Source organism: Prionailurus viverrinus, chromosome F1 (assembly GCF_022837055.1).
Source record: "Prionailurus viverrinus isolate Anna chromosome F1, UM_Priviv_1.0, whole genome shotgun sequence".
In the NCBI taxonomy this organism is placed as follows: Eukaryota; Metazoa; Chordata; class Mammalia; order Carnivora; family Felidae; genus Prionailurus; species Prionailurus viverrinus.
The window spans coordinates 41660398-41678945 of NC_062577.1; the positions used below are offsets into that span (position 1 = coordinate 41660398).

Sequence of the window (18548 nt, forward strand, 5' to 3'; positions counted from 1 at the left end):
CAACTTTCCCTGACGCACCTTGTGGGATCAAAGAGGGGTGTTCCCATCTCGCCTTTTGCCACTTCCTCCCTGGGGTATCTCCACCTCTCCAACGCAAACTCAGTACCAGCTCTCTTTGGGATGTTTTTGTCACATCCCTGGGGCGATGTGACCTCCCCCAGAAAGGAACTGCCACCCCCAGGTTTTCCCCTCTTGTCAGTGGAACCTGTGACCAGTGGTTCCTTCCTGCCCTTTTCCACTGGGAAAGTGGCTTCGGGGGGCGTTCTAGCATGACTCCAGACCCCTGGATGGGTTTTGGAGTAGGGATGTGCCTGGGGAGAGGAGAAGGCAGTGCTGGCTTTGAAGCTGTTGGCTGCCCTTTCCTCTTTCGGATACCCACGAACACCCAGAGCAACCTGAGCATCTAATACCTTTGGACAAGGACGACAGACATGTGCAACCTGGCGCCCCCACCCGCCTTCCCATGCTAGTACTTAGGATTATTTCAGTTTAGCTGCTAAAACATTTGCATCAAGGGCCTGCAGTCTCTAGAGGAAATGCCAGTGTCGTAGAACCCCAATTTTGGCCTCAAACACTGGGTCTCTCTTCCTGGAGGGAGAAGTAGCTGCTAGACTAGGAAACAGTGGGCCCCACCAAAAAGGAGCTGTTTTTGAAGAGGGGGTGTAGGATTAGGCAGAAAATTAAGGCTGATGTATCTGGAGACTTTTCAGTCAGGGGCTGGAGACCATTCCCGTCCTGCTCCATTCAACAGTCTTTCCTGATGGGGCGCCTGGGTGGCGCAGTCGGTTAAGCGTCCGACTTCAGCCAGGTCATGATCTCGCGGTCCGTGAGTTCGAGCCCCGCGTCGGGCTCTGGGCTGATGGCTCAGAGGCTGGAGCCTGTTTCTGATTCTGTGTCTCCCTCTCTCTCTGCCCCTCCCCCATTCATGCTCTGTCTCTCTCTGTCCCAAAAATAAATAAACGTTGAAAAAAAAAAAACAAAAAAAAAAAACCAGTCTTTCCTGCTGCTTTAACCCTTCCTACAGCTCAGCCACCTGTACGTAAAATCTTGCTCTCTCCCCTATCCCCTTCCCACCTTGCATTTCTTACCCACCTGAAAACAGTTCTCTCCTGTGGGTTTTTTTTTTTTTTAATCAAAGTATACCAGCCATGTGTGAAAATGCACAAAACCAGAGTTTACAGGTCAACAAATTATGACACAATGAACATACCCACATAACCGCCACCTAAATCCAGAACGAAATCATTACTGGCATCCCAGAAGCCCTCATTTTCTCTCCCAGTCACTACCCCACCCTCCTTACCAAAGGCAACCTCTAACACCACAGAATAGTTTTGCCTGCTTTGGAACTTTGTATAAATGAAACCATTCAGTAGGTATCATTTGGCGTCTGGTTTCTCTCACTCAATATTATGTTCGTGAAATTCATGACTATCACATTGTGGTAGCAGTCCTCACTCATGTTCGTTGCTTTACTGTATGCCATTAAATGAATATAGTATAATTTAGCTTTTATTCTGTTGATGGACATTTGAGCTGTTCCCAGTATGGGGTTATTATGAGTAATGCTGCTGTAACAGTTTTGTTTGTGTCCTTTGATACACTTAAGTTCATATTTCTGTTGGGTATGTCCCTAGGAACAGAATTACTGGGTCCTAGAGTAATCATATGTTTAGTGTTAGTAAAGGCTCCTAAATAATTTTTTGAAGTGTTCCTGTTAATTACACTCCTGCCAGCAGTGTCTTAGAGTTCCGGTTACTTCCCATTTTCATCAACACTCTGCATGGTCAGTCCAAAAAGATTGAAAAATTTTAGCCATTCAGGGGGCGGCTGAGTTGGTTGAGCATCCGACTCCTGATTTTGGCTCAGGTCGTAGTCTCACTATTCGTGAGCTTGAGCTCTGCATTGTCAGCACACAGCCTGCGTGGGATTCTCTCTGTCCCTCTCTCTCTGCCCCTCCCCTGCTCTCTCTCTCTCTCTGAAAATAAATAAATATTAAAAAAAAAATTACCCATTCGGGTGAGTATGTAGTAGTATCTCATTGTGGTTTAAATTTACATTTCCCTGACAGCCAATGAGGTTAAGTGCCTTTTCATACCTTTATTTGTCATTTGGATATCTGTTCGAGCATTTTGTCCATTTTGGGGGTCCATTTTGTATTTGACTTTCTGTCTTCCTGCTTTGTAGGAGTTCTTGAATATTTCAAAGATGAGTCCTTTGTAGGTTATAGGGATTGCCAAATATTTCTATGAGCATATGAATAGAGGACTTCGGTTTTGGGGTCTTCGGAAGCTCCAGGGCCACTCAGACAAGACTGGGAGCTCTGTGTCCACTTTGATCACTAGTGTAGTCTCAGCTCTTGGCACTTAGTAGGACTCAGCAAGTATGTTGAATGAATAACGGATGGGATAGGTAAGACTCGTCCAGGTAGCTTGCCCTGTGTTGGGCTGATCCCTAAGGTCAAACATCAAGAGGGGGTGGCGGGGGGCAGATTTCCTTCCAGCCCAGCCAGCTGTGACCTTGGGAAGGGGAAGACACCCAGCCCTTCCCTACTGAAAGAACAGAAATAGCTACAATCTGTGAAGAGAGAAGCACGGAAGTAGGGAGCGGAGGTCACAGATGAAAAGACAGGAACTAGCAGCAGGTAGCAAGCCAGCCAGATGCTTCAGGAGAGACTCCATTGGGGGTGGATGCTCAGACACCCTCAAGGAGACAGCGAGCATCACAGCCGGCTTTTATGTGACAAGGACTTACAAAGTCCACATGGGTCTTCTCCTCCCTCGAGACATGCTCACTCTGAAAGCTCGTTAGTCTAAAGAGCTCTTCTATACTTAGAAACACTTTTCCCTCTCTGAAGGAGGTGCCTTGACTCTTTGGTTGCAGGGTCTCATTCCCATCTCCCCGAGGGGAACTCTTTTTTTCAGGTCTAGGTGTGACTTCCTTGTGGCCTGTAATGTCCATCCTGCAGATGGAAAATGATCCAGTCACTGGCAGTCCCTCTCCAGGAAGTCTTTCCCCGGGCCTATAGCACTTCTCTGTTACCGTCCTTCTCCTTCTGTGTGTCCTTCGGACACAGCAGATACCTGGTCAGGTCAGGGGTCTCTACAGGGGAGGGATTTCTCCCTTGCAACACCGTGACAAACTCACAGCACTCCTTTCCCAGGTTCCCTAGAAGACAACGAGGCTGGTGGTGACTTCAGAATTTTCTATATAGGATGGGTTTGGGGTAGAAGACTGGTTGGAGAGGAGCTAGATGACGTGTCATGAAATGGCATTTATATTGCAACCACAGCATTTTCACTTAGAATGTGGGCTTTTTGGTAGAGGTGAAGGACTTGGGGAGGGGTGGTCCTCATTGTGGAGGAGCCTGTGAGGAAGCGTCTCTGTGGGGCAGGCTTCTTCAGTCTTGCTTGGCATGTTTCCTAACACGGGGTTCATTTAGCCTCGGTCCTGAGGTCTCCAGGTCCCATGGCCTTCCATCGGGGACAGCTGAAGTCTACCAATGGCTTCTCCATGGGCCACCTGGGTACTCATCCTGAAACATCATAAAATTCCAGAGCCCTGTAAATCTTGGCTCCTCTAACCAGTGTGGTTAAGTCACAAGACTAGCCTGACACGGCTGGAAACTTTTCTGTCTTTTGTCTCTGCTGGCCAAGGGGTGCCCCCTCCCATTTTTCCCTTGCTATAACCCCTCCCCTCCTATCTCCCTTCCAGAGGTCAACTTCTTTCCTGCTGCCCAGAGCTGAGGTGATATCCCCTTCCGGCTTCATTCAGTTCTAGGAGGATGTAGTTATGGGGGCGGGATAGGGAAGTGTGGCCATCTGTGCTCAGGGCTAGTTGCTCTCACCATCTCCTTCGCTTGTCTGTAACTCAGCTCCCCTTTCCCGAAGTCCCCTGGATACCCTCTCTGGATTCCTTTGGGCAGGAAGTTTCCAACTATTTGGAAGCTGCAGTTCTGAAATTACTGGGTGTTACTGGGAAGCCCCAGCAGCAAGCAAAATAGCCTGGCGAAGCATCCACTGGGGACAGAGCGGTCACCTTTGAGAGGAAGTGCTGCAGAGAGGCACGTGCCCCAGTTCTGTGCTCACATGGGTTTGAATCCACACTCAGCACACATTAGGTCAGCTCCTTGATGTCTCTGAGCCATGTCTATAAAACGGAGACACTACTCTTTCAGAGATGCTGTGAGCATTAGCGATAATAAGAGCATTCGGGACATTCCTGCGCATAGTAGGGATATTATGTCTTCACCAAAGAGGGAGAGGCCCCATCAAGGATCAGGCATATGCAAGGGCCGCTCAGGCTCTCCCTGGGGTGCACGCTGAAGTCTAGCCTTCCCTGACCGTGAAGGGCACGCCTACCTGCAAAGGGGTAAAGTCGGGCAGTCTTCAGCTTCGTGGATGCGGGTGGGGAGCTAGTCTCAGGGCAGCATCCCTGCGGTGGGTCATCAGCCAGATACGAGTAATCTTTATCTTTCCAGAGCAAGATCACAATTTGCAAACCAGATTATTGTTTCACCCCGCCCTCCGTGTTTACTGCTCTTTGATTAGCCAACGGCCCAGGGGTTCCTAAACTGGCCCCGTCAAAGGAATCACCTGTGGGCATGTCTTTTAAAATATAGATTTCCAGGCCTCTCTCCTGGAAATTCTGTTTCCAAAATCTGGTGCCAGGCCAGGAAATCCGCCCTGTTAACTGGTGCCCCAGATGACTCCTGTGATCTGACCAGTTTGGGGAACGGTGCCCCAGCCCGGTAGTTTCTAACCATGGCTGCATATTAGAACTCCTGGGGGAGGTTTAACAAAAATATACCTTTGTTATAGGAGGAAACATTGAACTTTGTCTGGGAAGGCTCCAGAAGTCTTCAAAGACATGGAGATGCTTCAGTTGACTCTTCCTGTGTGGATTTATCTATTAACTCATTTAATCCTAATAATTACCCTATGAAGTAGGCTGTTGGAATATAACAGGTCAAAAACAAGTCTGTGGATTGGGGAAACCTAGGTATATTTAAAAGTTATTTAGGTCTGGGGCGCCTGGGTGGTCAGTCGATTGAGCGTCGGACTTCGGCTCAGGTCATGATCTCGTGGTCTGTGAGTTCGGGCCCCGCATGGGGCTCTGTGCTGACAGCTCAGAGCCTGGAGCCTGCTTCGGATTCTGTGCCTCCCTCTCTCTCTGCCCCTCCCCTGCTCACAGTCTGTCTGTCTGTCTCTCTCTCAAAATTAAATAAACATTAAAAAAGATTTTTTTAAAGTTATTTAAGTTAATCATTAGGGAATTGCAGATCAATATCACAATGCAATATCACTTCATACTCATAGGTTGGCCATTAAAAAAAAAAAAAAAAAAAAGCAAAGCCCAGAAAATAAGCCTACGTTGGCGAGAGTGTGGAGAAATCCAAACCCTCGTACATTTGCTGGTGAGAATGTAAAATGGTGTAACCACTGTAGAAATAGTTCGCTGTTTCCTCAAAAAGTTAAACATATAATTACCATATCCCCAGCAATTCCACTCCCAAGTAAATGCCCAAAAGAATTGGGAATAGAGAATAGCATTCTAGTCGGAGGAAACAGTGAAATGGCTGGCAGGCCAGGGAGAACGTGGCAGTTTTGGAGAATAGCACGTTTTTTAATACATGGCTGGGTGGGGAGTGGGAGAGAAAGATGACAGTGCTCTCTAATGATATCAGGTACGCAGCTTGGGACTTACTTTACAGGGACTTTTTGTTTGAGGGGCTGGTTTTGTTTTGCTAAGTGGATTACAAGGTCCTCAAGCATACTTTATATTTTAAAATTTATACTAATTTTTAATGCCTTATAGTACGTTTAAAATTTCTGTTTGCGGACATATTCTAATTTTTTAAAAAGACAGTTTTTTTTAGGAGTAGCTTTAGCTTTACAATAACATGAAAGAAAGGTACAGAGCCTTCCCATAAATCCCCTGCCCCCATACATACATAGCTTCCCCCTTCATCAATACCTTTGACCAGAGTGGTACATTTTTAAAAAAAATTTTTCTTTGTTTTAATGTTTATTTATTTTGGAAGGAAAGAGAGAGACTGAGCATGAGTGGGGGAGGGGCAGAGAGAGAGGGAGACAGAGAATCCGAAATGGGCTCCAGGCTCTGAGCTGTCAGCGCAGAGCCCGACATGGGGCTCGAACTCACAAACCGTGAGATCATGGCCTGAGCTGAAATCGGTCGCTAAACTGAGCCACCCAGGTGCCCCACCAGGGTGGTGCATTTTTTACCAAGGATGAACCGATATTGACACGTTGTCATCACCCATAGTTTACCTTGAGGTTCACTCCTGGTGTTGCACACTCTATGGGTTTAGACAAATGTTTAATGGTATGTTTTTTTTAATGTTTATTTTGGAGGGGGGCCGAGAGAGGAGGGGACAGAGGATCTGAAGCAGGCTCTGCACTGACAGCAAGCCTGACTCGGTGCTCAACGCGAGGTTTGAACTCATGAACCGTGAGATCATGACCGGAGCCAAAGTCTGACACTCAACCAACTGAGCCCCTAATGATATATTTATCATTAGAATATCATGTAGCGTATTTTCACTGCCCTACCGATCCTCTGAGTTCTGCCTGCCCATAACACCCCCTCCCCACTACCAGTGATCTTTCTATTGTCTCTCTAGTCTTGCCTTTTCCAGAATGTCATGTAGTTAGAATCATAGAGTATGTAGACTTTTCAGATTGGCTTCTTTCACTGGGTGATACGCATTTAAGCTTCCTCCGGGTCTTTTTATGGCTTGATAGCTCATTTCTTTTTAGTGCTGAATGATATTCCATCGTGTGGCTAGGCCACGGTTTGTCCGTTCGCCTGCTAAAGGACATCTTCTTTGCTTCCGAGTTTCGCCAATTACGAAACAGGTTTTTGTGTAGATAAACGTTTTCGGGTAAATACCAAGGAGTGCACTTGGTGGATCATATGGTAAGAGTTTTGTGAGAAACTGCCAGACTGTTTTCCAGAGTTGCTGTAGTTCTGTTTTCCCACCAACGATGGAAGAGAGTGGCTGTTGGCCCACATCCTCTTCAGCACCTGTGTTGTCAGTGTTCTGCGTTTTGACCGTCCTAATAGGTATGTACTGGTTTCTCGTTCTTTTAATGTTTAAAAAAAATTTTAATGCTATTTATATTAGAGAGAGAGAGAGAGAGAGAGAGAGAGAGAGACTGTGAGCAGGGGAGGGGCAGAAAGATGGGAGACAGAATCCGAAGCAGGCTCCAGGCTCTGAGCTGTGAGCTGTCAGCACAGAGCCTAATACGGGGCTCGAACTCAAGAACAGTGAGATCATGAGCTGAGGGGAAGTCAGACGCTCAACCCACCAACCCAACAGAGCCACCCAGGTGCCCTGGTATCTTCTTCTTTTAATTTGCATTTCCTCGATGACATAGAGGGAGCATCTTTTCATATACTTATTTTCCATCCACATATCTTCTTTGGCGAGGTGTCTGTTAAGGTCTTTGGCCCGATTTTTATTCAGGTTGTTTATTTTCTTACTGTTCAGGTTTATTTTCTTCTGAGCTCCAGGCTTGGATCTCTTGGCATGTCCAGCTTGTTACACCCCAAATGGAGCTTGTCATCTCCTGGATATCTGCTCCTTTGGCAGTCTTCCCCGGTTGGGTAAATGAAGCCGCCCTCCCATTTGCTCATGTCAGCCGCCTGGGAGTCGTCTGGACCCCTTGCTCTACCTTGCCTCCCCCCTACCCATCAACCACCAAGGGCCATGCATGGACTCCACCTCCTAAATACCTCAAACATTTTTTGTTGATGTAAAATTTACATGCAACAATTAAGCACACAATCCATTGGCATTTAGTACCCTCACAATGCTGTGCAACCACCAACTTTATTTAGTTCCAGGGCACTTTCCTCACCCCTTCCTCCCCCCACCCCCGGAGGAAACCTTTTACCCGTGAAGTTACTCCCCTCTCCCCCGCTCTACTAGTCTGCTTTCTGTCTCTGTGGATTTCCCTATTCTGGACATTTCATATAAATGGGTCCATGCAATATGTGACCCTTTTGTGTCTGACCTCTTTCGTCCAGTGTAACATTTTCAAGGTTTATCCATGTTATAGCATGTATCAGTATTTCATCCCTTTTTATGGTTGAATAATCGTTCATGGCATGGATATAACAGATTTTGTTTATCCATTCATCTGTTCATGGACATTTGGGTGGTTTCTATCTTTTGACTACTATGAAGAGTGAAGCTACGAGTACTCAAACTTTTGAGTATTTGTTTTCAGTTCTTTCGGGTATATAAATAGGAGTGGAATTGCTGGGTCCTATGGTTAACTCTATGTTTGACTTTTTGAGGACACAACGAAATAATGAAAGCTGCGAAAACCCCCAGAAACCCAGTGTTTCGGTCACTCGGGTTTCAGCACTCAGTGCTGGCACAGGGCAACTTGTCACCCTACACACATGGTCCTGAGACGAACACAGTTCAGTTCAGGCCCCAGAGCGACACTTCTCTACAGAGCTTGCCCTATGTCTTCAGAAAAAAAAAACAAAAAAAAACCAAAAAAAACACAACACCCTGAAGATGTATAGGTTTTGTCACTGTGAACTTTAGAGACGGACATGGCTTTGGCGTGCAGGGAGGAACTGAGTTGTCAAAGTGCTTAGCTAAGAGAAAGGAAAATCGACTTGTCAAATCCTTCCTCTCAGATAGCACGACTGCGATGGATCCCTGGACAACATGCTATTTCTCAGCAGGGCTGACTGTCCATTTTCTCGCTCCTCTTTGAGTTCTAGTTTCTGGTTCTGGGGGTCGTCACGAATTAGTGTAGTATTTACAGCATTGCACATGGTGGCTGAGGAATATTTTTGGGTATTAAACGCTTTCTATTATTCTTACATCTTTATATCTGTAGGTCTAGACGTCACACATATGAAGCATGATGCTTATCCTTTTTATTGGCAGCTGCATGGACACTGAACCCTGAAATTGCAGGTAGTTTCATTTTTATAAAATTATGTAGATTTAAATTTTCAAAAAAAACCCCAAACAGACTAATGAAGTGTTCAGTTCTCCAGTAGGAACTTTGTCTTTTCCTACTATCTCCTCCAGAAGGAGAGAATATTGGATCCAGAATGGCCACATTTTTTAGCAACCTGGGGCAACATCAAGGGACTCCCATCCCATCCTCTTTGCTTGGGAAGATTTTGCCTTCTTTCCAACCTGAGGTATGAGTAAGAAGCTTGGGTGAAGTCTTGGATGGGGATGTAGGGTATTCCTGTGATTATCGCCGAGGTTCCTTCCAGGAGGATTTCGGGAGTGGTAGATGGATGTGGGGAGGGGTGGGGGAAAGTTTCAGATTCATTGCTCCTTCCTGCCCAGAGTCTTAGAGCTCACGCTGTCCTGGTCTGGCCAGCATTTTCATTCTTTCCAGAAGCCTTTGGGGGCCATAGGGCTGGAAGGTTTGTGTTCTCAGAACCCGGATTTGGAGCAGTTCCCTCTCAACGGTCTTCCTTCCCACTCCAGACGCTGGAAAAGACTATCCTTTCTGACACTAGAAGAGAGTGGTGCGATCCAATGGGGACCAGGTCCCCTGCTCATTCTCCTTCCAGTTATCCCATGGGTTATTAGAGACCTGGCTGTCCCTAAACTCAAAGAAGGGAGAGGAGCCCAACTCAGAAGCTGGGGTGGGGGTGGTAAGGAGTGTTGGCAGACAGAGGGAAGAGGTGTGAATAGAGTGAGGTCGGCCAGGGGAACAGAGAGCTTGAGCTCCGAATCAAAGCCGATGGCAAAACAGCCTTTGTCCTTGAGATCTCCCTGGATCGGAATGAATGAGCCACACACCACAGGTTCTTGGGACGGGCAATGTGGTGCGATTGAAAAGGCACTGGACTTGGGGATTTTAGACTGGCATTTGAATTCCACGGCTGCCCCTTAAGAACTGTGTGATCTTGGGCAGATGACTCCTCGGAGTCTCAGTTTCCCCTTCAGTACTACTAGCACAGGCTTTGGATTCAGAGAGACTCTGCTCCCAACACCCGCATGACCTTGGGCAAAGTGCTTAACCTCCGAGTCTCAGTTGCCTCATCTGTAAAACAGGGGCAATAGCCCCTTGGAGCTGTTGTCAGGATTGAGTCAGATAACGGATGGGAAGTAGATTCCATCATTAATTTAGGATCATGGAAAAATGGTGCATCTGGGGCCAGGTGACACGGGTTTGAACCTGCCCCTAGCTGGCTGTGTAACCAGTCTGAGAACCAATTCCTGCTCTGTAAGAAGGGGCAGTAATATTTTCCTCATGGGGCTCTGCCGAAATCAGGTGGACGAGAGCACTTTGTACAGCTCTGTACGAATGTGAAGGATTATTTCTGTTCTCCAGCTCACCCTCCAACAAAGGCTGAATAAGTACTGAATTGGCAACAAAAAGGGAGGGTGAGGGAAGGAATGTGAATCTTAGGGGGAGTAGCAAAAAAGCTCAAATAATCCTCACACTGTGTTTCTAACACTTTCCATTAAGCCTAAACTTCAAGGGAGAGCTCACAGCCATGGAGGGAGGTGAGGAACCGGGGGCTGGGGAGTGTGAGGAGGGAAAAAGAGCCCACGGCTGTCAAACCCCAGGAAGGCGGGAAAGGTCTTTGTCTGGTGAGGAAAAATGGAGTCTCTCAAGTCCCTGCTCCCTCTGCGTCTCGCTCTCTGACCCCAACTCCCTAGTGACCCACAAAACTCAGCTCCCGGCTTGGAGCCAAGAAATGCTGCCTTCCAATGCCCCCTACCTGGCAGCTACTAAGCAGATTCAAATATGCTCAGGGTCGGACTCCGCAGAGAGAAGACAGGAGCCCTGCTGTTCCCTAAGGGAGTGCAGCTTGCTCCTTCTCTGCCCGCCGCCTGGGGCAGAGACCCTCAAGTCAGGCTCCTTCTGGCTCCCCCCCCACCCCATGCCCTTCACCTTCCCTCTGACAGGTCAGAACCAGGACCAGATGCCAGGGCCGGAGCCCTGCCGGTCCTGGGCTCCACTGAGAGGCGGGATCACGAGTGCCCTTCTCTTGGGAGCTCAGCCCATAGGAAGTGCCAGGGAAATGTTTCCACAGATTAGTGCCTCCTGGGGTGAGGCAGAAGCAGGTGGTGGGAACAGGGCAAGGGAGGGAGCAAAGCCCAGGGAGCCCTTGGGAGGAGCCCAAGGACAGAGGCTTTTTTCTCCAGGCTCCAGCCTCCAGAACCGGGAGGCTGGGGGTTCCTCCAAAGCCCCCTGCCTCAGTGCCACCCCTCGGCGACCGCTTCATGCCGCATAGCTCACGTTATTTGACTAGTTGTAGTGATTACAGTGGTATCACAGTTTGACTAAGTTCGGCTCCAGATGTAGGATAAATTGGAGGGCAGGAGAAGGGATGCAGGGGCAGGAGAGGAGAGATGAAAAGCCAGCTAAAAAATCCAAGGGAGGTGCGGGGAGAGAAAGGAAGTTGCAGCAAAAAGAAATAGATAAGCAACGGAGAAGGCAGCCTGGCAAGCATGCCCTAAATTAAACATCTCTAGAAGGTAAAACCTGCTTGAGATTTTCCCAAATCTGCATTTGTTAAGTCTGGCCTTAATAAGGGGTGGTTAAATAACCAGCGCAAGACAAACAAGCCGGGTAACCTCTAAGACGGGGACAAGAAGGCAGTAAGCACTGGTCAGCCTAGGGATGCAGATGTTCAGAGGAAGGGAGAAGCCAGATTTCTGCTGGCCCCTCCCTACTCCTTGGCCTGTTCTTTGGTGAATCCGGAGTGATCAAGGCAGGAGGGTGATGTATCATAATGTGGTTTTGACCCAAAGTTTCATCGACATTAGCCTTGCCCTTGAGTTAGCCTCGGCTGAGGTCGGGCACCCCTAATCCAGCTGGCTCCTTGACCTCACAGTTCGTGCAGGTGAGGAACTGGCTCCTGGTCTGTGTCAGCATTCTGGATAAACTCAAAGATGAATTTCACCTGGGTCTCGTAGGCGCGGACTGAGATTTTCTCATTGATGCCGTGGATGCTGTGGGAGAGATTTAGGGGAAGGTTGGAGAAAGCCAACCGCTTTAGCACAAGCCTTAGTGCAGAGTACCCCCACCTCACATGCCCTGAAGCCACTGGCCTTTGACCCTCCAGGGGTAGGAAGTGGGCACGTGGGAGAGGCTATTTGTAAGACGTGAGGTTTCATGTGACACGTAGGTCATCTTTCCTGGATCCATGACCGTGGCAAAGAATGGTGGGGGGGAAGAAAATACCAAAATCCTGGGGAGTTCAGAATCATTTCCTGCCCTGGAATCGATTTGATAATTTGTCCCCTGAGGGAAAATTATCTTTTTAATTCTCTTTCTCTCAGGCTAGAGTCCCCTGGCCCCCACATTGCTAGGGGCACAAAAGGAGACAGACGGAGACTGCCCAGGGCACCTCTACTGCACCTAGGAAATTTCCATCTGATCCTGTGCCCACAACCAGCTTCCACACCACCCAACACACAACCACACCACACATGTAACCTCAAAGATAAAAGGAAATAAAGAGCAGCGGCCTGCGGCTCCAGTTAAAAAACAAACAAAAACCATGAAAGCTGTTCTTGAGCTCGTATTCAAAAACAGTATTTTCATTCTACTGGCAACTGACTTAGAGTGGGGAAATCAGGTCTGGATATGGTAAGGAACAGAAAGGTAGCTGGAAGTCAACCCCCCACGCCCAAGGACTAAGATTTTGCTGAAGAACCCACAAAGTAGTAATTCACATACAATAGTTAAAATTGATGATCATGTCTTAGATCCCTATAGTGTTTTCTTCTTCTTTTTTTTTAATGTTTTATTTACTTACTTTGAGAGAAAGGGGGAGAGGGGAGGGGCAGAGAGAGGAAGAAAGAGAATCCCAAGCAGTCCCTGGATTGTCAGCGCACAGCCCGATGCGGGTCTCGATCTCACGAACCTGAGATCGTGACCTGGGCTGAAACCACGAGTCAGAGGCTTAACCGATGGAGCCACTCAGGCTCCCCTATAGAGTGTTTTCTTCTGAGAATTCAAAGCATGTGTCCACCTTTGACCACAAGCGGGTCTGTTTCACTGAATGGTAACTGAGAAGTCTGGAGTCTCCCCTTCTGGGGAGAAAATGGCGTCCAGAGGGTAAGCATGCTCCCAAAGGGAAGAGGTGGAGGGATTAAGACCCAAGGGTCCTACTTCCACCAGAGACTTTCCAATCACCTGATTATCTCCATCCCAGAAAACCAGTGGCCAATTTCCACGCACTCTGGGGAGTGGCAAGGCTCTGGCCATGAGGAAGTTGGGCCAGTTGGGTTCTAGAAGTCTTCATTTTAGCCTGTGCAAACCCCAGCTTTCTCCTGTTCTGTGGGCTGGCAGGAGAAAGGGGTGGGGACAGGTCAGATGTACCTCCTCTTTGCCCCTTGCTCTCCAGACCTATTCCACTCACTCACCTCCGGAAGCTCTGAGGATTCAGGTAGAGGGGGTTGAACCGGTAGATGCCGGTGGTGAGGTTTGTATAGTGTCTGCTGTCTGTGCTGCCGATACAAACACCTGGACGGAGAAAATGAAGGACGGTGAGGCTTGATGTGGATAATCAAGCCAAGATACTGGTGGGAGGTGGACTGGCTGGAAAATTAGGGCCCCTGGGTCAATAAGAACATCACCTGGGCCCTCCTGGGAGCCTGTCGCTCTGAATTTTTAACCTTCGGGTTACCCGTTCTCAACACCTTCTAAAACACCGTTCGGCTAGAAGCACGGGGTCTCCTCCCAAGGGCGTTAGTGAGCCACCCCCGAATGATCCAGAGCCAAATGTCCTCGCTCCACGAGGACCAGGGAAGCCAGTACCTTCATTTTATACCCTTCCCCGGGCTATTTCGGAAATCTAGATATCAGCTCTTTACTGCCTCAGCTCTCTTTACACCACCCTAGGTCAGAAATAAACACGCCCCCCCCCCCCCCCCCCGCACGCCCCCGGGGAGTTTTACTGTTATAAAATGCAGTCCCCTTAAAGTAGAACATAATTTCCTGTTATTTTCTGTTTTCCAAGAGTCAAACCTGAGGTTAGGAAAGTCCCAGGATGTTTATTCTCCAGTGTCTTGCTCTCCTGAAGGTAGGAGCAGCTCATCCCCTCTCCAGTGAGGGCTGGGCCTTGTCCCCGGGGGGGGGGGGAGCATTCTCTGAGAAAAGACCCCCTGAAGCACCCAGTGAAGAGTGGTGGGATGATCTGAGATGTTAGTCTGTGTTTTGTTTCATTTTCCACTTCCGGTTTCAAATGGGTAACTAGGCCCTTCAAACTCCTTGCTTTAGGGATTTCTATCAGTTGATGCCTGCTTATCTTTTTTCCCCGTAAAAGCCTAACCCTGTTAGGATTATGGCGGTTGCCCCAGAGGGGAGAGGGTAGCGTAGGGAGCTTTGAGAGCCAAGAGAGAAGAATCGGGGACTGTGAGGGCCAGGGTCCCTGGATGGTGGAGACCCAGCCCTGCTCTGTGGCAGGAGTTCGAGTAGGGGGCAGACCTCGGAGGGGATGGCTGCCTGGTATGTTCAGGGAGATGGGGTCTTATGTCTAGAGTCAAAGATCCTACTCTCCGGAATTCAGAGGGAATCTCTAACCTGAAGTGACTTTCTAGCTAGGTAATGGATGTCTCAGAGCGAGCCCCAAGGACCTATGACCACCCGCCAAGGGACTCCCATGTCCGGTTGCTACGTAAGACCTCGGGGCCTGATTCAAAATGAGGGTGGTGGTGGGGAGCCTGGAGGTCTCAGTAATACCTGAGGTTGGATTTCCTGAGGAGTGGGGCTTATAGCTAGATTTTGGTTGATTAAAAAACAAGGCTGCCCTTTTCACAGCTGATCTTGCGGATGCAGAGTTTCACCGGACGCTCTTTATGGGCCCATGCCTAGCACAGAGGCAGGTCCTAAGTGTGTGCTTAGAAAATGAGGGAATCCGTGATAAACCTAGATTTAAAAGACAAAACTGGACACAGGTCTTAGCGTTATGGGCCATCCTCACAATGTGGACCAGAGATCCTCAAACTGTGGTCAGCCATCATCTGGTCTCAGAATCTCCTGAGGGATGTTAAAAAGGCAGACTCCAGTGTCCTCTCCAGATTTGGCTAGGCCGAATCTTTGGGAGCCCTAACCCTTCACTGTAATAAGTGGCCTAGGTAACCCTCTTCCACTGTTAAATCGGAGAGCCACCATCTACCCAGTATAGGTATGGAAGGTATGCTGGAAGACCAGGGAAAGGGCATAGAGGCACTGCTATCTGGGCTGGGAGAGGTGAAGGGGGTTAATGCAAATGGTAGAGGTGGGGAGGCATTTCTGGGCTGCAGATTCTGAGCTCTGTTGCTGAGCTATTATCCTTGCATAGATCAGAACCAGCCTGGGGGAAACTTGGCCTCTTCTGTGGCTCCTCAAGGAATAAGGTGGGGGTGGGAGTGGGGGTGGGGGTGGGGGTGGGGTCTGGGCTGATCCTCTCCTCCATGCCAGAGTGGCTGGCCTAGGTGAAGCCAGGACCCAGGCATGACTGATCTAATTTATTGTTTCTGCTCTTTTCCTGTTTGCTTTCTGACTTCCACTCCAAGAGGAAAATACAGTTCCAGTCCCATCACGAGGGGAAGCAGCCAGATGTTTCCAGGCTGAACAGCTGGGGTGGAGGTGGGGCAGTAGACATTAGATAGGAAACAGTTCCAGCCCCTGCCTCCCTGTAGTCACAGATGATGAAGTCATTACCTGGGGCAACAATGTTGACTTCCGGGAAGACAGACCGTATGGTCTGGCGGAGCAGCTGGTAGCCCAAGGCCTGATGGTCAGAGGGGCTGACAGGTAGGGGGTCAATGGCACTCAACACGTGGAACTGGACCCTGTTGTCAGCCACAATGTTCTTGACGAGTTCTAGGACCTTGAGGGAGCAAACAAATGGGAGTTTGAGTTCTTACTATCTGCTGTGCAAGTACCATATGAATCGAAATAGTCCTGCTTTGTCTCCAGCAAGGCAGGACTTTGGAGCTTACAGAGGAGCTCATTTTAGCACCGGGACCTCAATTTCAGCTGATTGGCAGTAGGAGATAGAAGAATTGGGTCTTCTTGGAAAGAAATCTACAGCACGGTAGATTTAGGTTAAATGTTCAGGAGGCTTGCCTTACAGCCATGAGGCAGGCAGAGAATTGGAAATCAGGAAATTGTGTGTCCTTCCTCTTGGGCCGTGAGTCATGGGCCGGGTGGAATGTAGAAGAGACAGCAGAAAGGGGAACTCAACCATCTTGAGGCAAGGGTGATAGATGTGATGACCTCACTTCAACCTGGGAGCCACAGACAGTTGAGGAAAAGGTCACACACTTTTCTTTCTCCTCTTTGGGCATCCCTGCTTCCTGTTTGTAACTAACTGCACTGGAGCCAGGAAGATGAGCTCAACACAGACAAAAAGTCAGGAGTTGGGGGACTGGTATTCAAGCTCTCTCTTTGCTTCCTTTCCTCAGGAAGGAACCTGAGGAAGCTCCTAGAGAATTCAGTCTGAAACAACTAGAGCTGAATCCAGCACAGGTCCTGGTCTCAGGCAGGACGTAGACCAGACCCTGAGGCTCAGGTCACATGGAGCCTTGTGGGAATGGACCAGGAGGCTGGTTTAGGGTGGTCCCCAAGCCCACCCCACCACACAGGGAAAGCCCCAGCACTAGCCTCAACTCATTTGATCAGCAATTGCTTTAGAACTGCTTCTGTCCTAGAAAGGGGGGTGTCCCATAGCTGAGGATCACCTGCACGGGGGACATTATCTCAAGGGTACTCCTTTTTAGGTCAGTGTCCCCTAGAAGTATGCTAGGAGCTGAGTCTGGAAAGGAAATGAAGGTTCCTATTTCTGGCTTAGAAACCACCATTGAGCCAACCCCAATTCCCTGCTGTTGGATTAGTCGGAAGGAGGATGGACAACTCATTTATCTGAGCTTATTTTCGCTCTACGCTTCTGTCTGAAATTCTCTAATATAAGAATTAATGCATAGTTTTGATGTATCCTCAACCAACTGGGAGGCTCCCAGTCATCCCCTGTAAGGTGGGTTAGGACTGTGCCTGCTGCCCCGTCCCAAATTACTTGAAGATTCCTGCCCCCAGAAATGGAAGAGGGCACACATGGGAGCCCCCCTCAGTGAGAGGCCACAAGAGACCAAGTTGCCTACTAAGTGCTAAGGCCAGGTCCTGACATAAGAGGAGGGGCTATGTCTACCTCATTTCTGTGTTTCTGTGTTTCTGGTCAGGAGCATAAAAGCATGTGATGAATGCTGGATACCAGAAATTTAAAAGATATGAGCCAAAAAAAAAAAAAAATAGTTGGAGTTGTCTCATGAAGTAACTTGTTCAGGGTTATACAGTGAGTATCACTGGGCTGGGTATCTGAATCTGGTCTCTGACTTCACAAGGGTGATGATTTACGGTCTCCAAAGCACATAGAGGTCGAGGTGATCGGAAGGAGGGCCAGAAACAGGATGGTGTTCTTTCTTTCTTTAAAGTTTGTTTATTTTTTAAAGTAATCTCTATACCCAATGTGGGGCTCTAACCTACGACCCTGAGATCAATGGTTGCACGGTCTTCTGACTGAGCCAGCCAGGCGGCCCAGGAGGATGGATTCCTTAGTGGTATGGATTTTAAGAATCCAGAATTTGAGGAGAGGATATGAAGCTGATGGAGAAGAAGCAGGGACAGTCTGAGCCTGGAGAGGGGCATGCACAAAAATTGAGCAGTGACACCAAACTTCGTGCCACGGACAGCCACTTATAGTCGTGTGACCTGGGGCTAACTGCTTAACCTCTGTGCCATCTGCACGCTCACCTGTTAACGTCGGGATAAGAGGAACACCTACCTGGTAAGGTGGTTGTGACCACCACTGGAATTAACCTACGTGATGTGCTTGGGCCCGTTCCTGGCACACAGTAAGCACTCAATATATGCCAGCTGCTATTTGTTTAGAATAGAGGGGCCAGCCTGGGCAGTAATCAGGAGCACAAGGATGGGACTAAGAGGAGGGACCCGCCGGTGGTAAGAGGGACCTCGAAGGTTACTTTAAGTCACATTGGTCTCTCATTTCTCTGAGCTCCTACAGCCCTTACCGCACATTCCCACGCCATCACGTGTTCCCTCTGTTTTATGTGTAGATATGTTTTCCCCTCAAGGGAATGATAAGTTTGTTGAAGGCAAGGACAAGGGATATCAACACCTTGGTAAGGTCTCTAGAGTTAGAGTTAGCAAGTCCAGCCTCCATCTTGCTGTAAGGCGAGGCCTCTCATAGACACTCACGAGATTACCATCCAGCCTGTGCTTGAATTCTTCTATGGCAGAAAGTGCACCATCACGAGTTACAATCCATTCTGCCTTTGAGCAACTTGGTTATGAATGTCTTCTTTTTTTTCATGTTTATTTATTTTTGAGAGACAGAGGGAGAGAGAGAGAGCTGGAGTGAGGGAGGGGCAGAGTGAGAGGTGGATGGGGGACCTGAAGAGGGTTCTGCACTGACAGCAGAGAGCCGGATGGGGAGCTTGGACTCACCAGCTGTGAGGTCATGACCTGAGCCAAAGTTGGTTGCCTAATGACTGAGTCACCCAGGCACCCCTC

The 18548-nt window shown here is 48.6% G+C and overlaps 1 protein-coding gene across 1 annotated transcript in view; it reads right to left on the reverse strand.

Moving 5' to 3' along the window:
* Positions 1 to 8907: 8907 nt before the first annotated feature.
* PM20D1 (peptidase M20 domain containing 1) overlaps positions 8908 to 18548 on the reverse strand; it is a 30717-nt gene continuing 21076 nt past the window's right edge. The window contains exons 11-13 of the mRNA XM_047841100.1: positions 15681 to 15849; positions 13400 to 13499; positions 8908 to 11980 (exon numbers count right to left, since the gene is read on the reverse strand). Of these exons, the coding sequence (XP_047697056.1) occupies positions 11857 to 11980; positions 13400 to 13499; positions 15681 to 15849 (393 nt within the window). The 3' untranslated portion in view covers positions 8908 to 11856. The remainder of the gene's footprint in view (positions 11981 to 13399; positions 13500 to 15680; positions 15850 to 18548) is intronic.